The sequence below is a fragment of the Oncorhynchus keta genome, chromosome 25 (assembly GCF_023373465.1).
Source record: "Oncorhynchus keta strain PuntledgeMale-10-30-2019 chromosome 25, Oket_V2, whole genome shotgun sequence".
Taxonomy (NCBI): Eukaryota; Metazoa; Chordata; class Actinopteri; order Salmoniformes; family Salmonidae; genus Oncorhynchus; species Oncorhynchus keta.
The window spans coordinates 39,907,195-39,923,121 of record NC_068445.1 but is presented as its reverse complement, the minus strand read 5'-3'; the positions used below and the strand labels follow the sequence as shown (position 1 = coordinate 39,923,121).

General features: G+C 44.3%; 1 protein-coding gene across 50 annotated transcripts in view; it reads right to left on the bottom strand.

Annotated features, from left to right (window-relative positions):
- Positions 1–15,927, bottom strand: part of LOC118357956 (uncharacterized) — a 69,257-nt gene that overhangs the window by 34,038 nt on the left and 19,292 nt on the right. For 2 of the 50 annotated variants that reach the window (XM_052479323.1, XM_052479325.1), the window contains exons 14-22: positions 15,770–15,806; positions 11,453–11,664; positions 5,861–6,003; positions 4,346–4,490; positions 3,966–4,107; positions 3,561–3,875; positions 3,471–3,515; positions 3,156–3,425; positions 2,563–3,065 (exon numbers count right to left, since the gene is read on the bottom strand). In XM_052479323.1, coding sequence (XP_052335283.1) covers positions 2,563–3,065; positions 3,156–3,425; positions 3,471–3,515; positions 3,561–3,875; positions 3,966–4,107; positions 4,346–4,490; positions 5,861–6,003; positions 11,453–11,664; positions 15,770–15,806 — 1,812 coding nt within the window. The remainder of the gene's footprint in view (positions 1–2,562; positions 3,066–3,155; positions 3,426–3,470; positions 3,516–3,560; positions 3,876–3,965; positions 4,108–4,345; positions 4,491–5,860; positions 6,004–11,452; positions 11,665–15,769; positions 15,807–15,927) is intronic. The other 48 variants (XM_052479346.1, XM_052479347.1, XM_052479352.1 and 45 more) reach the window with 48 other exon arrangements.

Here is a 15,927-nt window from a genome sequence, read left to right as displayed (position 1 = left end):
ACACAACAACAAATGTGATGTCATAGACAAAACACGACAACAAATGTGATGTCATAGACAAAACACGACAACAAATGTGATGTCTCAGACAAAACACAACAACAAATGTGATGTCACAGACAAAACACAACAACAAATGTGATGTCATAGACAAAACACAACAACAAATGTGATGTCAGACAAAAACACAACAACAAATGTGATGTCATAGACAAAACACAACAACAAATGTGATGTCACAGACAAAAACACAACAACAAATGTGATGTCATAGACAAAACACAACAACAAATGTGATGTCACAGACAAAACACAACAAAAAATGTGATGTCATAGATGAAACACAACAACAAATGTGATGTCATAGACAAAACACAACAACAAATGTGATGTCATAGACGAAACACAACAACAAATGTGATGTAATAGACGAAACACAACAACAAACTATAATTCAGCTCAACCAGAGTCCTCCCTGCTCCTCACAGCTCCCTCTCTATAGAGCTCCAGCGTGGTTTCATGAGTCCAGTCTTCTGTTTCGTCCGACGAGAAGTTAAAAACCTCTCCCGTGTAGTCAATGGTCTCGTCACTCTCGCTGTCACTAATAGCAACACTGTCCTCTCCTTGTACCTCTGGATCAGGGTTGGGGACATAGAGCGAACTCCTTCTCCTCAGGACCTCTGGGATTGGTTGAGGGTGAGGAGGAGGAGTAAAGGTTCTTCTGGTGGCCAGGTCTGTATGGGGACCATAGAAATCGAATCACTAGAAACAACAAAGCCCTGACCAATATGGATTTTTTTCATGCTTATTTTTTAATAAAAAATAAAAAAATGTTTTCCCCAATTTCATGGTATCCAATTGGTAGTTACAGTCTTGTCTCATCGCTGCAACTCCAGTACGGATTTGGGAGAGGTGAAGAGAGCCCTCTGAAACACAACCCAACCAAGCCGCACTGCATCTTGAAACAATGCCTGCTTAACCCAGAAGCCAGCCACACCAATGTGTGGGAGGAAACACCCTACCCCTGGCAACTGTGTCAGCTTGCATGCGCCCGGCCCGCCACAGGGGTCGCTAGAGAGTGATGGGACAAGGATATCCCTGCCGGCCAAACCCTCACCCTAACTCGGACGGTGCTGGGTCAATTGTGCGCCGCAAACATGGTTGCGGCCGGGCTGCGACAGAGCCGGCCAGGATCTCTAGTGGCACAGCTACTAGATCTTTAGTGCCTTAGACCACTGCGCCTCTCGGGAGGCCTTACCAATAGTGATTTGACTGGTGGGTACACTCAATGGAGAATGGTAAGACTGTCCGTTCTAGTAATGCTAGTTCTATGATGGGGACTAGTACAGGGAAGAATACATGACTGTACTACAGGGGGATATGAGAACCAGTTTTCATATGTATTGGACAGAGAGAGAGACAGGAGGTGATAGAAAGGGCCCTACATCACTACAGCCCAACCTACAGCCCTACATCACTATAGCCCAACCTACAGCTCTACATCACTACAGCCCAACCTACAGCTCTACATCACTACAGCCCAACCTACAGCCCTACATCACAACCTACAGCCCAACATCACTAAAGCCCAACATCACTAAAGCCCTACATCACTACAGCCCAACCGACAGCCCTACATCGCTAAAGCGCAGTGGTGGAAAAAGTACCCAATTGTCATACTTGAGTAAAAATAAAGATAGCTTCATACAAAGTTACTCAAGTAAAAGTTACCCAGTAAAATCCTACTTGAGTAAAAGTCTAGTTGGTTTTAAATGTACTTAAGTATCAAAAGTAAAAGTATAAATCATTTAAAATGTCTTACATTAAGCAAACCAGAAGACACAATTTTATTGATTTCTTTTAATTTACTGATAGCCAGGGTCACAGCTCAACACTCAGACATAATTTACAAACAAAGCATTTGTGTTTAGTGAGTCCATCAGATCAGAGGCAGAAGGGATGACCAGGGATATTCTCTTGATACGTGTGTGAATTGGACCTTTTTCCATTCCTGCTAAACATTGAAAATGTAACGAGTACTTTTGGGTGTCAGGGAAAATGTAAGGAGTAAAAATACATTTTCTTTAGGAATGTAGGAGTAAAAGTTGTCAAAAATATAAATAGTAAATTAAAGTACAGATACCCCAAAAAACAATAAGTATTACTTAAAAGTATTTTTACTAAAGTACTTTACAACACTGCGACAGCCCTGCAGCAGCACTACAGCCCTACATCACTACAGCAGAACTACAGCCCTACATCACTACAGCCCTACATCACTACAGCCCTGCAGCAGCACTACAGTCCTACATCACTACAGCCCTACATCACTACAGCAGAACTACAGCCCTACATCACTACAGCAGAACTACAGCCCTACATCACTACAGCAGAACTACAGCCCTACATCACTACAGCCCTACATCACTACAGCCCTGCAGCAGCACTACAGCCCTACATCACTACTATAGCACTACAGCCCTACATCACTACTACAGCCCTACAGCCCATACATAGACATGACAGTTTTCACAGAGACATGCAGGCACCTGGTTCAAATACCTTTAGTAGAGGTTGTTGTGTCCCTCTGCTGGTCAGTGTTGCTGGTTTCAGACCTGGTTGTTGTCCGTCTCTGCTGGTCAGTGTTGCTGGTTTCAGACCTGGTTGTTGTGTCTCTCTGCTGTTCAGTGTTGCTGGTTTCAGACCTGGTTGTTGTGTCTCTCTGCTGGTCAGTGTTGCTGGTTTCAGACCTGGTTGTTGTGTCTCTCTGCTGGTCAGTGTTGCTGGTTTCAGACCTGGTTGTTGTGTCTCTCTGCTGTTCGGTGTTGCAGGTTTCAGACCTGGTTGGTGGGCGTCTCTGCTGGTCAGTGTTGCTGGTTTCAGACCTGGTTGTTGTGCGTCTCTGCTGGTCAGTGTTGCTGGTTTCAGACCTGGTTGTTGTCCGTCTCTGCTGGTCAGTGTTGCTGGTTTCAGACCTGGTTGTTGTGTCTCTCTGCTGGTCAGTGTTGCTGGTTTCAGACCTGGTTGTTGTGTCTCTCTGCTGGTCAGTGTTGCTGGTTTCAGACCTGGTTGTTGTGTCTCTCTGCTGGTCAGTGTTGCTGGTTTCAGAACTGGTTGTTGTGTCTCTCTGCTGTTCAGTGTTGCTGGCTTCAGACCTGGTTGTTGTGTCTCTCTGCTGGTCAGTGTTGCAGGTTTCAGACCTGTTTGGTGTGCGTCTCTGCTGGTCAGTGTTGCAGGTTTCAGACCTGGTTGTTGTCCGTCTCTGCTGGTCAGTGTTGCAGGTTTCAGACCTGGTTGGTGTGCGTCTCTGCTGGTCAGTGTTGCAGGTTTCAGACCTGGTTGGTGTGTGTCTCTGCTGGTCAGTGTTGCTGGTTTCAGACCTGGTTGTTGTGTCTCTCTGCTGTTCGGTGTTGCTGGTTTCAGACCTGGTTGTTGTGTCTCTCTGCTGTTCGGTGTTGCTGGTTTCAGACCTGGTTGTTGTCCGTCTCTGCTGGTCAGTGTTGCTGGTTTCAGACCTGGTTGTTGTGTGTCTCTGCTGGTCGGTGTTGCTGGTTTCAGACCTGGTTGGTGTGCGTCTCTGCTGGTCAGTGTTGCTGGTTTCAGACCTGGTTGTTGTCCGTCTCTGCTGGTCAGTGTTGCTGGTTTCAGACCTGGTTGTTGTCCGTCTCTGCTGGTCAGTGTTGCTGGTTTCAGACCTGGTTGGTGTGCGTCTCTGCTGGTCAGTGTTGCTGGTTTCAGACCTGGTTGTTGTCCGTCTCTGCTGGTCAGTGTTGCTGGTTTCAGACCTGGTTGTTGTCCGTCTCTGCTGGTCAGTGTTGCTGGTTTCAGACCTGGTTGTTGTCCGTCTCTGCTGGTCAGTGTTGCTGGTTTCAGACCTGGTTGTTGTCCGTCTCTGCTGGTCAGTGTTGCAGGTTTCAGACATGGTTGTTGTCCGTCTCTGCTGGTCAGTGTTGCTGGTTTCAGACCTGGTTATTGTGCGTCTCTGCTGGTATCTCTCCTGGTCAGTGCTGGTCTGATCTGCCTGAACTGGTAACCTCCTGAGCTTTCTCCCTGTTCCACTTTGGGAAGGGCTGAGTTGGGACGAGTCTGCAGGTCGTTTTGTTGGTGCTAGGATAAACAGAACAGAACGAGACAGGTGAGAGTTTCCTGGAAGCTTTGTAGGACTAAGATCACCTTGTCACTGGACCAAAAATGACAGTGTTACAAAGCTTCTAGGAAACTCACCCAAGCCTAGAACAATATAACTTTACCATTAAATAATATAGACAACAGCAAAACATTTGGTAGAAACCTAAACCAAAGAAACAACAGAATAACATGTCTTTGTTTATGGACAGGTCCAGACCTGCTAGTGCCTTTCTCTTGTTCTTGGGGATGTTTTCCTCCAAGAGTTTAATCAGAGAGGGTTCTGTGGTGTTGCTATAGGCTGTCTGTCCGTTGTTGGTCTTCAGTAGAGGGTCTGCCCCGTGCTTCAACAGCAACTCTGCTATCTGTGATACACAAAGCAAACCACAGCTGACCTAGTATGCATTTACAGAGGTAACACTCACATGTGCAAACACAGAGCTGGGCCGATAAACCACATTTGTTTGACACCGACCAAACTGACCACTTATCGTGGACATTTTGCTGATAGCGTTCATTACAATAAATAACCAATTCATGGGTTGCATGTTTCGTAACGTTAGCTAGTTAGCTAAGGTTGAGGGGAGTACAACAGATTTTAGCTAACTAAAGTTAGCATTGCTAGCATTTTTTTTTGACTAACTTTGCTAGCTAATGACAACAATGGCATCTGTCTAAAGTAAATTTGACGACATGATAATATATATTTTTTTAATTTAACCAGGTAGACCAGTTGAGAACAAGTTCTCATTTACAACTGCGACCTGGCCAAGATAAAGCAAAGCAGTTGGACAAAAACAACAAAGAGTTACACATAAACAAACATACAGTCAATAAACACAATAGAAAAATCTAAGTACAGTGTGTGCAAATGTAGAAGAGGAGGGAGGTAAGGCAATAAATAGGCCATAGAGGTCGAAATAATTACAATTTAGCATTAACACTGAAGTGATAGATGTGCAGATGATGATGTGCAAGTAGAGATACTGGGGTGCAAAATAGCAAGTAATAATATGGGGATGAGGTAGTTGGGTGGGCTATTTACAGATTGGCTGTAAATTATATTAGTGGAGAAGGTACGGTGGGATTCGAAATGGTCGGTGATCTGCTGGCAAAGTTGTTTCCTACTAAATATTTGACTATGTTAGTAATGTCATAGTATTGACAAGCACTATTAGTGTAATTTATACTAAACAATCGTTAGCCTCCGTCCAGAATGACTGGGCTTATCACGACTTCAGGGCATCACTATTGTGCGGCTGGTAGAGGGAGGCTTGAGAACGTTCATAACAATGACATGACGAGACCGAGTGCCGGAGGTGCAACCTTTGACTAGGGTCCTAATAGAGAAATGTGAAGTTTGAAATGAAATAAGTTTGCTAATATAGGTGATTGTTAATAGGACAATTGATAGGTACAACATTCAAAGCAGTAATAGTAGTTTTATGAATCTTATCGTTTAATTAATTTTATCGTGATAAAATCGTGATAATAATAATCATAATAATTCAGTCAATTTATTGCGATATGGATTTTTGTCAGTATTGGCCAGCTCTAGCACACACACAAATTGTCTCACACACGCACACAATTTCTCAGTCTTTCTCTTTCACACAAACATGCATACACACTGAAACTCGTCTGGGTGCAAAAGGCCATTAGTGATTCTGTACTTTATTTGGATGTAGGTGGACGTGGTTTATAGTGACACACACACAGACATATATGTATGTACCTGCAGGTGTCCCTGCACTACAGCATCAAGTAGAGGTGTGGTTCCATTTTCTCCAGTACAGTTGACCAGAGCTCCTGCCTGGATCAGGTGCTTACTGATCTCATAGTGACCGTGGGACACTGCCTCGTGAAGAGGAGTCCAACCTGCATGAGATGACAGACAAACATTTTAATTTGAAATACTATAGTATACTATGGTATAAATACTATAGTATTTATTCCCTGTAGTGTTTTTGCGGACTTTACTGTAGTATTCCGCAAGAACATTACAGTGAATACTGTAGTATTTTCCATAGTATACTTGTCACGACTCCGACCGAAGGTGGCTCCCCTTCCCGTTCGGGTGGCGCTCGGCGGTCGTCGTCCTACTATCTGCCACTGATTCTTTTCTCCCCCTCCTTATGTGTTTATTGATTACACCTGTTTTGAATTTGTTGTAATTAGTTGGGCTTTATTGATTATTGTAACCCTGGTGTTTGATACAGACGAATGTGTTGGTGTATGTCCGTGTATAGTGCTGGACTGTTTTCGTTCCCCATGTCTGGGGCATTTTGTTTTGAGCACCCAGTGTTTAGTGGGGTGGCCGTGGTTCACCGTGTGTGCATTAAAATAGCACGATATTGAACTCTCTGTTTTCCTGGGCCTGACGTCACACTCACAACACCCAGTACCTTACAATACTGTAGTATATACTACTGTAGTATACAAAACTGTAGTATACACTATTAAAATTAATCTCGTTTTTTCGGATTGATGTATCCTGTAGTATTTAATGTAGTGTTTTTGAGGACTGTAGTATTTACTGTAGTGTTTTTGAGGACTGTAGGACACTAAACAGCTGATTTTTTTATGGAATATCTACATAGGCGCACAGAAGCCCATTAATCAGAAACCATCACTCCTGTGTTCCAATGGCACGTTGTGTTAGCAAATTTGCTAATTTATTAGCAAATCCTTTTGCAATTAATTTTGTGCTTTGGCAAAGTGGGTGGGGTTATATCCTTCCTGTTTGGCCCTGTCCGGGGGTGTCCTTGGATGGGGCCACAGTGTCTCCTGAACCCTCCTGTCTCAGCCTCCAGTATTTATGCTGCAGTAGTTTGTGTCGGGGGGCTAGGGTCAGTTTGTTATATCTGGAGTACTTCTCCTGTCCTATTCGGTGTCCTGTGTGAATCTAAGTGTGCGTTCTCTAATTCTCTCCTTCTTTCTTCCTCTCTCTCGGAGGACCTGAGCCCTAGGACCATGCCCCAGGACTACCTGACATGATGGCTCCTCGCTGTCCCCAGTCCACCTGGCCATGCTGCTGCTCCAGTTTCAACTGACCTGAGCCCAAGGACCATGCCCCAGGACTACCTGACATGATGACTCCTTGCTGTCCCCAGTCCACCTGGCCATGCTGCTGCTCCAGTTTCAACTGTTCTGCCTTACTATTATTTGACCATGCTGGTCATTTATGAACATTTGAACATCTTGGCCATGTTCTGTTATAATCTCCACCCGGCACAGCCAGAAGAGGACTGGCCACCCCACATATGCTCTCTAATTCTCTCTTTCTTTCTCTCTCTCGGAGGACCTGAGCCCAAGGACCGTGCCCCAGGACGACCTGACATGATGACTCCTTGCTGTCCCCAGTCCACCTGACTGTGCTGCTGCTCCAGTTTCAACTGTTCTGCCTTGTTATTATTCGACCATGCTGGTCATTTATGAACATTTGAACATCTTGGCCATGTTCTGTTATAATCTCCACCCGGCACAGCCAGAAGAGGACTGGCCACCCCACATAGCCTGGTTCCTCTCTAGGTTTCTTCCTAGGTTTTGGCCTTTCTAGGGAGTTTTTCCTAGCCACCGTGCTTCTACACCTGCATTGCTTGCTGTTTGGGGTTTTAGGCTGGGTTTCTGTACAGCACTTTGAGATATCAGCTGATGTACGAAGGGCTATATAAATAAAATTTGATTGAATTATGTTAGCACAGCTGAAAACTGTTATGCTGATTAAAGAAGCAATAAAACTGGCCTTCTTTAGACTAGTTGAGTATCTGGAGCATCAGCATTTGTGGGTTCGATTACAGGCTCAAAATGGCCAGAAACAAAGCATTTTCCTCTGAAACTCGTCAGTCTGTTCTTGTTCTGAGAAATGAAGGCTATTCCTTACAAGAAATTGCCAAGAAATTGAAGATCTCGTACAACACTGTGTGCTACTCCCTTCACAGAACAGACAAAACTGTCTAACCAGAATAGGAAGAGGAGTGGGAGGCCCCGGTGCACAACTGAGCAAGAGGACAAGTACATTAGTGTCTAGTTTGAGAAACAGATGCCTCACAAGTCCTCAACTGGCAGCTTCATTAAATAGTACCCACAAAACACCAGTCTCAACGTCAACAGTGAAGAGGCGACTCCGGGATGCTGGTCTTCTAGGCAGAGTTGCAAAAAAAAGCCATCTCTCAGACTGGCCAATAAAAAGAAAAGATTAAGATGTGCAAAATAACACAGACACTGGACAGAGGAAGATTGGAAAAAAGTGTTATGGACAGACCTAATCTAAGTTAGAGGTGTTTGGATCACAAAGAACATTTGTGAGATGCAGAAAAAATGAAAAGATGCTGGAGGAGTGCTTGACGCCATCTGTCAAGCATGGTGGAGGCAATGTGATCTTCTGCTGGTGCTATGGTGGTGGTGAAGTGGGAGATTTGTACAGGGTAAAAGGGATCTTGAAGAAGGAAGACTATCACTCCATTTTGTAACGCCATGACAAACCCTGTGGACGGCGCTTAATTGGAGCCAATTCCCTCCTACAACTGGACAATGACCCAAAGCACAGCTCCAAACTATGCAATTACTATTTAGGGAAGAAGCAGACAGCTGGTCTTCTGTCTTGAATGGAGTGGCCAGCACAGTCACTGGATCTCAACCCTATTGAGCTGTTGTGGGAGCAGCCTGACCGTATGGCACGTAAGAAGTGACCATCAAGCCAATTCAACTTGTGGGAGGTGCTTCAGGAAGCATGGGGTGAAATCTCTTCAGATTACCTCAACAAATTGACAACTATGTCAAAGGTCTGCAAGGCTGTAATTGAGGCAAATGGAGGATTCTTTGACGAAAGCAGTTTGAAGGACACAATTATTATTTAAATTAAAAATCATGATTTAGAACCTTGTCAACATCGTGACTATATTTCCTATTAATTTTGCAACTCATTTCATGTATGTTTTAATAGAAAACAAGGACATTTCTAAGTGACCCCAAACGTTTGAACGGTAGTGTAGGTAGGTAGGCAGGGCTGGGGTCTGATAGTTCAGAGCGTCTGCTCTTTTCTATAACCTGTAGGGAACACAATATATTCCATAACAGGGAGGCAGGCAGAAATACTAAAAGAGCAAATGTTTCATGGTAGGTACGTCAGTAGGTCTGATAGTTCAGAGCTTCTGCTCTTTTCTATAACCTGCAGGGAACACAATATGGTCTATACTTGGCATGTAGGTTTACCAGTTATGGGTGGCACAAATTGCAATATGGGGGAGGGTAATGGGCAAGGTATAAGCAAATTAAATAGTTTAGTATTTACTATAGTTAAAAAAGTGTAGGGTTTTGGTGGAATGCAGTGTTTCTGCTGAAATTACTGTACTATTTACTAGTGTTGCAGATAATACTATAGTATTCTATGGTATTCTACAACAATCTACAGTAAGTACTACACATGAGGGATACTACCATTTCCTATAGAAGTACTGTAGTACTCTATAGTAAACTGTAGTATTTTTTCACGTGGGAAAACCTGGTCACTTGTTGATTGAGCCTTCCATTATGAGTCACTAATACTGTACACATAGAGAAATACTGAATAGAAAAGGAGTGCCCATTTAAGTCAATGTTAGCATAGTGGGTGGACTGGCAGAATGTTGATCTGTTGCAAGTGTACTATAGGAGCAAAGCAGGAAGTAAAATATATATATATATTTTCATAACTGTTAACACGCCATAAATGTATAATATTATTAAGTCTTAGCAGTGTAAAATTACTGTACTCGTTGGAATCTTATTGAAGTGCTATGTGTGAGTATCTATAATGAACAAAAATATAAATGCAACATGTAAAATGTTGGTCCCATGCTTCATGAGCAGAAATACAAGATTCCAGAAATGTTCCACATTCATTAAAATATTATTTCTCTCATATTTTGCGCAGAAATGTGTTTACATCCCTGTTACTTAGCATTTCTCCTTTGCCAAGATGATCCGGACAGGTGTGGCATATCAAGAAGCTGATGGTCATTATACAGGACAATAAAAGGAAACTCTAAAATGTGCAGTTTTTTCACACAAAACAATTCCACAAAGGCATGCTGACTACAGGAATGTCCACCAGAGCTGTTGCCTTAGAATTGAATGTTAATTTCTCTACCATAAGCTGCCTCCAATGTCGTTTTAGAGAATTTGGCAGTACATTCAAATGGCCTCACAACCGCAGACCACATGTAACAAACCAGCCCAGGACCTCCACATCTGGGTTTTTCACCTGCGGGATTATCTGAGACCAGCCCCTCGGACAGCTGATGAAACGTATATATATAAAGGTCATATATATAACCTTTATTTAACTAGGCAAGTCAGTTAAGAACAAATTCTTGTTCAGGGGCAGAACAACAGATTTGTACCTTGTCAGAATGTCTGCTCGGGATTCGAACTTACAACCTTTCGGTTACTAGTCCAATGCTCTAACCACTAGGCTACCTGCCGCCCCTATATGTACAGTGGGGCAAAAAAGTATTTAGTCAGCCAACAATTGTGCAAGTTCTCCCACTTAAAAAGATGAGAGAGGCCTGTAATTTTCATCATAGGTACACTTCAACTATGACAAGACAAAATGAGAAGAAAAAAAATCCAGAAAATCACATTGTAGGACACGTCTGGCACTGCAGGATTTGAGTCACTGGCGGCATAGTGTGTTACTGATGGTAGGCTTTGTTACTTTGGTCCCAGCTCTCTGCAGGTCATCCACTAGGTCCCATCGTGTGGTTCTGGGATTTTTGCTCACCGTTCTCGTGATCATTTTGATTGTGGACAGGTGTCTTTTATACTGATAACAAGTTCAAACAGGTGCCATTAATACAGGTAACGAGTGGAGGACAGAGAAGCCACTTAAAGAAGAAATTACAGGTCTGTGAGAGCCAGAAATCTTGCTTGTTTGTAGGTGACCAAATACTTATTTTCCACCATAATTTGCAAATTAATGAATTAAAAATCCTACAATGTGATTTTCTGGATTTTTTTTCTCATTGTGTCTGTCATAGTTGAAGTTTACATATGATAAAAAATGACAGGCCTCTCTCATCTTGTTAAGTGGGAGAACTTGCACAATTGGTGGCTGACTAAATACTTTTTTGCCCCACTGTATATAAATGGGGGAAAAACATATTCTGATTGGCTGGACCTGGCTCCCAAGTGGGTGGGCCTATGCCCTCCCATGCCCAATCACGTGAAATCCATAGATTAGGGCCTAATGAATTTATTTATGAACTGTAACACAGTAAAATTGTTGAAATTGTTGCAAGTTGCATTTATATTTTTGTTCAGTATAAATGGCTGCTATATGTCTTACCTGCATTATCGGGCATGTTGACGTCGAGCCCCTGTGACAGCATGTCTCTGACCCCCTGGGTGTCTCCCTGAATGGCTGCAATGTGGAGTAGAGTCTCCCCGTAACAGCTCTTCCGGTGGAGGATATTCAGAGGGGTGACGGTCCGCCCGCTCTGGGACCCCCCAGGGATGTTCCTGGACACAGTGCCCTCGGACACGGACCTCAACGGTCTACTTTACAGACAACTGATATTAGGCTAATATACCCCAGACAAGGGCTTCCCAACCCTGTTCCTAGAGAGCTACCGTCCTGTAGGTTTTTACTCAAACCCTAATCTAGCACACCTGATTCTAGTAATTAGCTGGTTGATATAATAGCGCCAGTGGGGATGGCTGATATTTTACGGGCACATAACCAACTGTGCTTTTTTGTGTGTTTTTTCATATTGTTTGTAACTTATTTTGTACATAATGTTGCTGCAACAATCTCATAAGACCGAAAAGAGCTTCTGGATATCAGAACAGCGATTACTAACCTCGAACTGGACAAAGATTTTTTATTTAATGAATCTGACGCGAAGGATATACTGCTTCTCCGAGACCAGGCCCAAATCCCTGTCATTCACGTGAAGGAAAGACGGAAATACAGGGGGAAGAGATTGGGGTGCTTTGTGAGAATTCATCGACGAGTGGGTAACGCGCCTCTATCATTCGTTCTATTGGCCAACGTGCAATCCCTGGAGAATAAACTGGATGAGCTCCGTTCGAGACTATACTACCAACGTGAAATTAAAAACTGTAATATCTTATTTCACTGAGTCGTGGCTGAACGACGACACGGATAATATACAGTTGGCTGGGTTTCCGTGCATCAACAGGACTGAACAGTTACGTCTGGTAAGAAGAGGGGCGGGGGTGTGTGTCTATTAGTCAATAACAGCTGGTGCGCGATGTCTAATATCAAGGAAGTCTCAAGGTATAGATCGCCCGAGGTAGAGTATCCCATGATAAGCTGTAGACCACACTATTTACCAAGGGAGTTTTCAGCTATATTCTTCGTTGACGTCTATTTACCACCACAAACCGATGCTGGCACGAAGACCATGGACTTTAATGCAGGCAAACGTAAATCCATTTTACCTCATTTCCACCATCATGTCACATGTGCAACCAAAGAAAAAAAAAACTCAAGACCACCTTTACGCCACACACAGAGACGCATACAAAGCTTTCCCTCGCCCTCCATTTTGTAAATCTGACCATAATTCTATCCTCCTGATTCCTGCTTACAAGCAAAAATGAAAGCAGGAAGTACCAGCGACTCGCTCAATACGGAAGTGGTCAGATGACGCGGATGCTACACTACAGGACTGTTTTGCTAGCACAGACTGGAATATGTTCTGGGATTCATCCAATGGCATTGAGGAGTATACCACCGTAGACACCGGCTTCATCAATAGGTGCATCGAAAAAATCGTCCCCACAGTGACCGTACGTACATATCTCAACCAGAAGCCTTGGATTACAGGCAACATCTGCACCAATCTAAAGGCTAGAGCTGCCGCATTCAACGAACAGGACATTAATCTGGACGCTAATAAGAAATTCCGCTATGCCCTCAGATGAACAATCAAACAGGCAAAGCATCAATACAGGACTAAGATTGAATCTTACTACACCGCTCTGACGCTCGTTGAATGTGGCAGGGCTTGCAAACTATTACGGACTACAAAAGGAAACCCAGTCGCGAGCTGCCCAGTGACGTGAGCCTACCAGACGAGCGAAATGCCTTTTATGCTCGCTTCGAGGCAAACAACACGGAAGCATGCATGAGAGCACCAGCTGTTCTGGACGACTATGTGATCACGCTCTCCGTAGCCAATGTGAGCAAGTCCTTTAAACAGGTCAACATTCTCAAGGCTGCGGGACGTGTGCCAGGACGTGTACTCAGAGCATGCGCTGACCAACTGGCAAGTGTCTTCACTGACATTTTCAAACTCTCCCTGACCGTGTCTGTAATACCCACGTTTCAAGCAGACCACCATAGTCCCTGTGCCCAAGAAAATGAAGCTAACCTGCTTAAATGACTACCACCCCATAGCACCCACGTCGGTAGCCATGAAGTGCTTTGAAAGGCTGTTGATGGCTCACTTCAACACCCTCATCCCAGAAACCCTAGAACCACTCCAATTCGCATACCGCCCTAAGAAATCCACAGATGACGCAATCTCAATCGCCCTCCACACTGCCCTTTCTCACCTTGACAAAAGGAACACCTATGTGAGAATGCTGTTCATTGACTCTGACGGGCTGCCCCCAGGTGGTAAGGGTAGGCAACAACACATCTGCCAGGCTGATCCTAAACACGGGGGCCCCTGTTCACCCACAACTGCATGGCCAAGCACGACTCCAACACCATCATTAAGTTTACTGACGACACAATGGTGGTAGGCCTGATCACGGACAACGATGAAAAAGCCTATAGGGAGGAGGTGAGAGACCTGGCAGTGTGGTGCCAGTACAACAACCCTTCCCTCAACGTGAGCAAGACAAAGGAGCTGATCGTGGACTACGAGAAAATGAGGGCCGAACACCCCAATTCACATTGACGGGGCTGTAGTTGAGCGGGTCGAGAGTTTCATGTTCCTTGGTGTCCACATTACCAACAAACTATCATGGTCCAAACACACCAAGACAGTTGTGAAGAGGGCACAATAACATATTTTCCCCCTCAGGAGACTGAGAAGATTTGGTATGGATCCCCAGGTCCTCAAAAAGTTCTACAGCTGCACCATCGAGAGCATCCTGACCGGTTGCATTCCATTCCTGCCTGGTACGGCATCTGCCCAGCATCTGACCATAAGGCGCAACAGAGGGTAGTGCGTACGGCCCAGTACGCTACTGGCACCAAGCTTCCTGCCATCCAGGACCTCTATACCAGGCGGTGTCAGAGGAAGGCCCAAAGAATGGTCAAAGACTCCAGTCACCCAAGTCATAAGACGGTTCTCTTTGCTACCGCACGGCAAGCGGTACCAGAGCGCCAAGTCTAGATCCAAAAGGCTCCTTAACAGCTTCTACTCCCAAGCCATAAGACTGCTGAACAGTTAATCAAATGGCCACCTAGACTATTTACATCGACATGCCCCCCACCTTCCCCCCCATTTGTTTTTACACCGATGCTACTCACTGTTTATTATCTATGCATAGTCACTTTACCCCTACCTACAGTACATGTACAAATTACCTCGACTAACCTGTACCCCCACACATTGACTCGGTACCGGTACCCCCTGTATATAGCCTCGTTATTGTTATTTTATTGTGTTACTTTTTATTAAATTTTTTACTTTAGTTTATTTAGTAAATATTTTCTTAACTCTATTCCTTGAACTGCATTGTTAGTTAAGGACTTGTAAGTAAGCATTTCACGGTATTCAGCGCATGTGACAAATAAAATGTTATTTGAATTAATAAACTGAATCAGAATAGTTATAACTGGGGTTGGAGCAAAAACCTACAGGAGGGTAGATCTCCAGGAACAGGGTTGGAGCGAAAACCTTACAGGAGGGTAGCTCTCCAGGAACAGGGTTGGAGCAAAAACCTACAGGAGGGTAGCTCTCCAGGAACAGGGTTGGAGCGAAAACCTACAGGAGGGTAGCTCTCCAGGAACAGGGTTGGAAAGAGAACCTACAGGAGGGTAGCTCTCCAGGAACAGGGTTGGAGCAAAAACCAAAAGGAGGGTAGCTCTCCAGGAACAGGGTTGGAAAGAGAACCTACAGGAGGGTAGCTCTCCAGGAACAGGGTTGGCAAGAGAACCTACAGGAGGGTAGCTCTCCAGGGACAGGGTTGAAGTAAAAACCAACAGGAGGGTAGCTCTCCAGGAACAGGGTTGGAGAGAAAACCTACAGGAGGGTAGCTCTCCAGGAACAGGGTTGGAGAGAAAACCTACAGGAGGGTAGCTCTCCGGGAACAGGGTTGAAGAGTCCTGTCCCAGACCTATTTAGACCTAGAGTATTTACAATAGCTTGTTGTGTGTGTTGGGAGTGTGAAATAAATCACTACAAATGTTTATCAATCATTTAACAATGTACTTCAGGTTTGTTGTGTAATACATATAAAAATAGGCCATTTAGCTGATGCAACTTAAGTCATGCATGCATACACATTTTGTGTTGTGGCCACAGCAAGAATGGAACCTTATACAACCCTGGCATTTCAAGCGCCAAGCTCTACCAACTGAGCCACGTATATAGCCTAAATGATATGAAATGTGCCTATGACAATTTGACTTTCTAGTTATGTAAAACCTCAGACACCTTCCCCCCCACCACCAACTTACATGGGTTCTCCTGCTCCTGACCTCTCAACGCTTCTTCCTACAAGAGACACACATAGAGAACAACATGTAGGCCTATTTAATTTGGGACCTGGTCAAAAGTAGTGTACTATATAGGGAATAGGGACCTGGTCAACAGTAGTGCACTATATAGGGAATAG